Below are 6,000 nucleotides of genomic sequence, written 5' to 3'. Positions count from 1 at the left end.
TTTTATCCTCTCCAACGTATTTCACAAACACACCCTAAGACTGATGGACAATAATTCCATAAAAATCAAAACGCATCATTTCACTGACAATCACTCTCTTTAGTCTTTATCATTGGATTTTTTCGGAAGTAAATTCCATGGTAATTTTTATTCTAAATTCAAAAATCAATCTCTCACTCCTCGCACTTCTGAACAACCAAACCTTCCTCCCCCTTCCCCTCTCTTCTCTCCATTACATCCTCCCTTCAGTCCCTTGTCCTCTCCATTGCTCACACATGGCAAGAATATAATTACAAATCTATAACTGATGATAGAGGAACCAATTAAAAACTTTTAAAATATAAGAACTTAATTACAAATTTGAAGAAATTATACATCTAACAAAGTAATTTAACCTATTTATTAAACTAACATTCTATGTCAAATTTCTTTTAATATAATAAAAGTTTTCAATAAGCTTATATATATTACAACATATTCCAAACTCAACAAGCATTTACAGATTTTATATTACCTATTGATAAAGCCATCGATTCATGTAGCTATGACTGCTAAATTGACATTGCATCTCATTATAAAACGATGGGTTAGTGTCACACAATCTCCATTTACTTCATTAAGTCAGCAATTACTTAGTTCTTGTTTCATTCTCCAAATCTTCAGAGTCATTATTCATCTCAATGGATATCTCAGTCATATAAAAATATGCATGAGGTGCCCAACCTACATACACAAATTGACCCCCAAAAAAAAGGGAAAAAAAGGAAACCAATTTGGTATTAGACAACATCAATTTAAGCAAATAAATAAATAAATAAATACTCACCAGATTGTAGAGTAGGAAAGGGAAAGAGTAACAAATAACAAATTGAAGACACCACAAGTCCTGAAACAACAAATTGTTAAGATTTAATAGGAATCAATAATATTACATGTACAACAATTTCAACGGATCGTAAACGATATTTTCATAATCAATCGTGTTACGTGTACAGTAAAAATCAATCACCGGATATAGAAATACATATTTAGTATCTCATAAAAACTTTTTTCCTATACTACTGTAAAACAAGTTTGGTTAATCGTCAAATGCAGGTTTGATTATCCTAGTAGCTAATTATTTGGTCAGAAAAATATGTGAAACAAATAATAACTTTTTTAGCGTACAGATAGCATTTTTGTCTTACAATTTATTTAAAATAATGCTCGCCCATCTAAAGAATACTACGTACTGACCAATGATAGCTCCGGCAAAGACATCGGTCCAATGATGCCAATAATCGTCAACTCTAGTAATTCCAATTAGAGAAGCAATTAGTAATGGAAGCAACACAATGCATAGTTTGGCTATATGGCCCCTTCTATCAAAGACTCTGATTTTCCCAGATAAGTACCAAGCAAGAAAGGCTAGCCCAGCAAATGACCCTGCATTTGGTTTAACAATTATTAATTACCAAAAAGAATTAACATCAAATCATTTTACTAATTGATAGTATAACAAACCTTATTATGAGAAATGAAAACTAACAAAGTAAACATCCATGCATAAGAGATAATTTGAATATTCAATATGTTATGAATAGTAGTTATGAATTTGATAAAACTTCTTACTCTTTTTCATGGTCCTCTCTGACATGAAACTAACAAAATGAAACATGTTCTTAGTACTTACATGAAGTATGCCCACTTGGAAAACTTTTGTATCCTTCCTTTATAACTTTCGCAATCCCATGACAAATAACATCACCAGTCTCTTCATCAAACTCCTGAATGACAAGAATCAAACATAACGAAGAAGTGGGCACCGGTTACTTTTCTTTTTTAGCAAAAACATTTGGTAACTATTCTCCGTTTTCATATCATACTTATCTTTATATCGAATAACGACGAGTAACTAGCATTTACAATTTGTCAATTTTTCCAAATTCTATGTTGGCTATCAGTGTAAAATATTTTATACACTTAGGACATAGAATTTAATAAGAAGTTAAGAACAAAAACAAACCGGTATTTTGTCGGGGAAACAACGCATGAAAAAGTTCGGCCGTGGTCTACCAACGGCGTCTTTGATCGCATCCGTGATAACACCTGTTACTAAGCTAGAATACATGATACCTAAGGTTCCAAGTTGAAGAAACCAAAGAGTAGTTAATAGAATGCAGGGGTCAAGCATAATAAAAGTTCATAAATCAACAAGGGACTAAAAGATCAAAAGAAAATTACCCATGATTGCATGGTGTAAATCGTAGATATCCCTTCTTATAAAGTAAAACCCAATAAAAATAAGAATGGGGACGAGTATAGACACTATCTGTTTCAAAAGAATAATCAACTAGTTTGTTAAACTAATCATAATAGCACTAAAGCCAACAAAAGAAAAAGAAAGAAAAATGTAAGAAACATAAGAGGCTATATAGAACAATCTTTTCTTAAAAAATTTTCTTTCTTAGCAGCATTTGGTTTGAAAAAAATGTTCTGTTTATTAAGAAAATCAGAAAACAACAGAACCTCGTCATTCATTTTAAAACGTTTCTTTACAAAATCCTCAAAAACAGAAAACACTGAAAATAAAACATAAACCAAACGGAGTCTAGTTGCGAAACTACTTACAGGAACACCCCACATAGGTATGGTATCTTCTTTGAATGGAAAAGTAAGATCTCTGATCATGTCTTTATTAACGTAGCGATGAAAGGGTTCTATAAAATTCAAGAGTATCTCTATAGCACCAAGAAGCAGAAGAATAAGCCAATCATGCTTATGTATTAGTGCCAACTTAGGTACTGTCTGTGCAGCCATGTTATTGCTCCTAGTATATGGCTACACAAGGATTAAAATAAATTAAAATAAGCAAAAACATTCAAAGATACAATTTTTTTATATATTATATCTGTATTTTATAAACTATATCTTTATGCTTTTGTCTTTGAGATGAAAACTTACCATATACATCCTAAAGTATAAGCATTCTTTCTATTCTGCAATTTGAGAAGAAACCAAATAGCGAAATATTTACACTGCAATTTAAGAAATAACATAACCAAACAAAAGTGACATTGAATTTTTAAGACTAATTCTGCATACTAGTAGGTGAAGTATTAAAGTATCATGACAAAATCTCAGGGTACAAATTAAACCTCTAAGAGAAAAGGTTTTATTTATAGACTCCAATATGTTTTAATAATTCTGAGGCCAGAAATTTCAATGCTTAGGAATCAAACAAGGTTAAATAAGCAAATACATTTCATTATTCCTCCCTCAATCTACTTTAATTCACTATAGTTTGATACCCTCATAATAATAATAACATGAATTTGTCCTTTAAGCTAAGAAAACAGAGCATTGAAGAAAAAATAACCAAGTAAAATTCAATAACAAAATATCAGATCTCATATACTTGCTCTTATAACAATCTATATGAAGAAGAGAAAGTGCAGAAAAGAAAAATACTCACGACAAATAGAAAGAAACATGGGTTTGTGCAAGGTTTATCCTCCTAGCAATGAACATAGATATCCATGGAGCTGGTAATTTCTGAACCAAGAATTGCTAAGAAACCAAAACTCTTAAAGAAGAATAATTAGGTAACCCCATCATGCATGAAGGCATAACAAATGTATGATCAAAGAAGAGAATTAGAATTCAAACAACAAAGCTGAAAGCTGGAAAATTGGAACATTGAGAAGCAATAAAAATAAAATAAATAAATAATATGATAGAATAAGAGGCTAAAGAGACAAATAATTTAAATTATTAAAAAGTGAAACGAACCTTCAATGTTTAGAAGAGGGCATGGAGAAAGAAAAGACAAGGACGTGCGGTTTCCACACCGCACACCAAATCCAATGTGCCAATGTTATGACGAAAAAAGAAAAAACATCCACATACATAGGATAGGGTGTGTTTGGTTTTGTTTTGGGGAAGTGAGAATTTTATACAATTTTATACAAATTTTCGGTTACGAACGTTAATCCAAATACACATAATTGGTTTGCGCTTTGCACTTGGAGAATGATTTTAGTTACACAGCAAACTTAGTACCTAATAATAGAACATGGTTTCCCAACTAAATGTTAGTAATATGATGGCTGGACTCCTCGTTGAACACCTTGTATGCAAGCCTTTTTTTTTTTTTAATAATTATATTTTAACCGGATATCTTCATATTATGTTGTTTGAGAGTTTTTATAGCTAATTTTTTTTTTTGAGTAAACTATCATTTTTATACATAAAAGTTGAAAATACTGACATATCTATTTATAAAAAATAAAAATTACCATTTGTACCTTAAAAGATTGACTTTCGTAAGTAAAATTATCCAAACCTTAAATAATTACATAAAATTTCCAAACTACCCTTAGTGAGTCTCATCCTTTTCAATTCTTTATCTATATCCGCGAACCACCACTGTCGCAACATCATCCCTCTTTCCACTCTCTCACTCACTCACCAGTTGTGTTCATTCCCCTCTATCTTCTTCAATCGTCCTCTCTTTCTCTCTCCTTCCATCTTCGCACTTTTTTCCTTTTTCTTCTTCTTCTCTCTACTGATGTTTCTCTTTTCTTTGTCGTTTTTCTCTCTCTTCTGTGTATTAATGGTGGTTTCTCCTTTTAGTGTCGCGAGCTCCATCTTCTCCTCCCCTCTTCTTCTTTTTCTTCTTCTTCGAGAGGTTTTTGCCTTCAATAAGTAGCAATTTTGAATCCTCTATTTTCTGCAACCACAACTTCTTCAGCGTTGAGTTCCTTCCTTTTTCCAAACATCGTATCTTCGTCTTCTCCTTCTCTCGGCATCACTGCTCTCTTCTCCTCCTAGCGATGCGTCTTCGTCGTCTTATCCTTCCAAGGTCGCCAAAATCAAATTAGTGTTCTATGTTCTTTGTAACGAAAATGGTGATTTGGAATATGAGAAATTGACAATTTTTTTGTGAAGATTCTAAGAAATTAGGGTTTTATTTTGAACCTATGCATGTTCTATTCTTCGATCTGATATGAGTTTTTTTTTTTTATGATTTTGAAGAGGATAATGGCTGGACTATGTTGATGTTCAAGAGGTGAGAGCGGAAAAGAGAGATAGAGATGATGCTACGACAGTGGTGGTTCACAACTAACAGAAGTGCTGTAGATAGTGAGTGAATGAGTTAGAAGGTGGGTGTGTGAGAGAAGAGAAGGGGCAAGGAGGAGTTGTAACAAAGGAGAGAGCTATAGACAAAGAATTAAAGACGATGAGACTCACCAAGGGTAGTTTGGAAATTTTATGTAATTACTTAGGGTTTGTGAAATTTTGCTTACGAAAGTCAATCTTTTATGGATACAAATAGTAATTTTTATCTTTTACGAATAGATATGTCTACGTTTTCAACTTTTATGAGTAGAAATTGTAGTTTACTTTCTTTTATATATGAAAAAAATATTAGTGATTTTATTAAAAATGAAAATATTTAGTATAATTACAAGTGAATGGATTTAGTTGGTAGAGAGTCAATACGTGGGGAGTATGTTGCCCACGTGGCAACATCCTGACTAACACGTGGGATGTATTAAATACATGACAACATTCTAGTTAACACGTGGAGTGTGTTGAATAATTTCCATAATATTATGATACACTTCAAATGTTAATATTCAAATAAAACACCATCTCTATTTTCATATTAAAAATAATTTTTAAATTATTTAGATATAATCGATTTTGTATCTATTAAATTATAGATATTATGTATTCATGTATTTTATATTTTCAATTAATTTAGTGATAATTCTTTATACGTAGCATTGTTGATTATTTATTTTTTCTATCTATATAATAGAAATTGAGAGGAATTTGGTATGTAATTTTTTTTAAATATTTTGTATTATATATAATTTATAAAAAAATATATATTTTTTACTATTTCTAAAACTTAAATCCAAAACATCTTAATTAAAATTTAAGATATTTATTATTTAAGTAGATTAATAAATTGTATTAATTTCTACCAGAATAAAAAGGGCTCAAAACACC

General features: G+C 31.0%; 1 protein-coding gene across 8 annotated transcripts; it reads right to left on the bottom strand.

Annotated features, from left to right (window-relative positions):
- Window positions 1–311: 311 nt before the first annotated feature.
- LOC112719954 (probable lipid phosphate phosphatase 4) lies at window positions 312–4,153 on the bottom strand. 8 transcript variants are annotated; one of them, XM_025770706.3, is made up of 10 exons: window positions 3,772–4,153; window positions 3,455–3,549; window positions 2,944–2,978; window positions 2,611–2,820; window positions 2,224–2,311; window positions 2,006–2,115; window positions 1,673–1,766; window positions 1,237–1,425; window positions 827–886; window positions 312–723 (listed from the first exon to the last, which is right to left on the bottom strand). In XM_025770706.3, exons 3-10 carry the CDS (start codon window positions 2,950–2,952, stop codon window positions 629–631), a joined length of 855 nt encoding a protein of 284 aa, XP_025626491.1. In that variant the 5' UTR covers window positions 2,953–2,978; window positions 3,455–3,549; window positions 3,772–4,153; the 3' UTR covers window positions 312–628. The 8 variants fall into 8 exon arrangements, with proteins under 8 accessions (XP_025626491.1, XP_025626493.1, XP_025626490.1 ...); XM_025770708.3 differs by having other exon boundaries at window positions 3,455–3,534; window positions 3,772–3,917; XM_025770705.3 differs by having other exon boundaries at window positions 2,944–3,017; window positions 3,772–3,911.
- Window positions 4,154–6,000: the final 1,847 nt, after the last annotated feature.

The sequence above is a fragment of the Arachis hypogaea genome, chromosome 11 (assembly GCF_003086295.3).
Source record: "Arachis hypogaea cultivar Tifrunner chromosome 11, arahy.Tifrunner.gnm2.J5K5, whole genome shotgun sequence".
In the NCBI taxonomy this organism is placed as follows: Eukaryota; Viridiplantae; Streptophyta; class Magnoliopsida; order Fabales; family Fabaceae; genus Arachis; species Arachis hypogaea.
Note: the sequence above shows the minus strand (reverse complement) of the source record. Positions and strands in the feature narration are given on the sequence as shown.

Coding starts and splice junctions, on each gene's coding strand:
- LOC112719954 (XM_025770706.3), bottom strand. Junction 2,312..2,610: donor TACCTATGTGGGGTGTTCCT/GTAAGTAGTTTC, acceptor CTTTTGAAACAG/ATAGTGTCTATACTCGTCCC. Junction 1,767..2,005: donor GTTTCCCCGACAAAATACCG/GTTTGTTTTTGT, acceptor CTTGTCATTCAG/GAGTTTGATGAAGAGACTGG.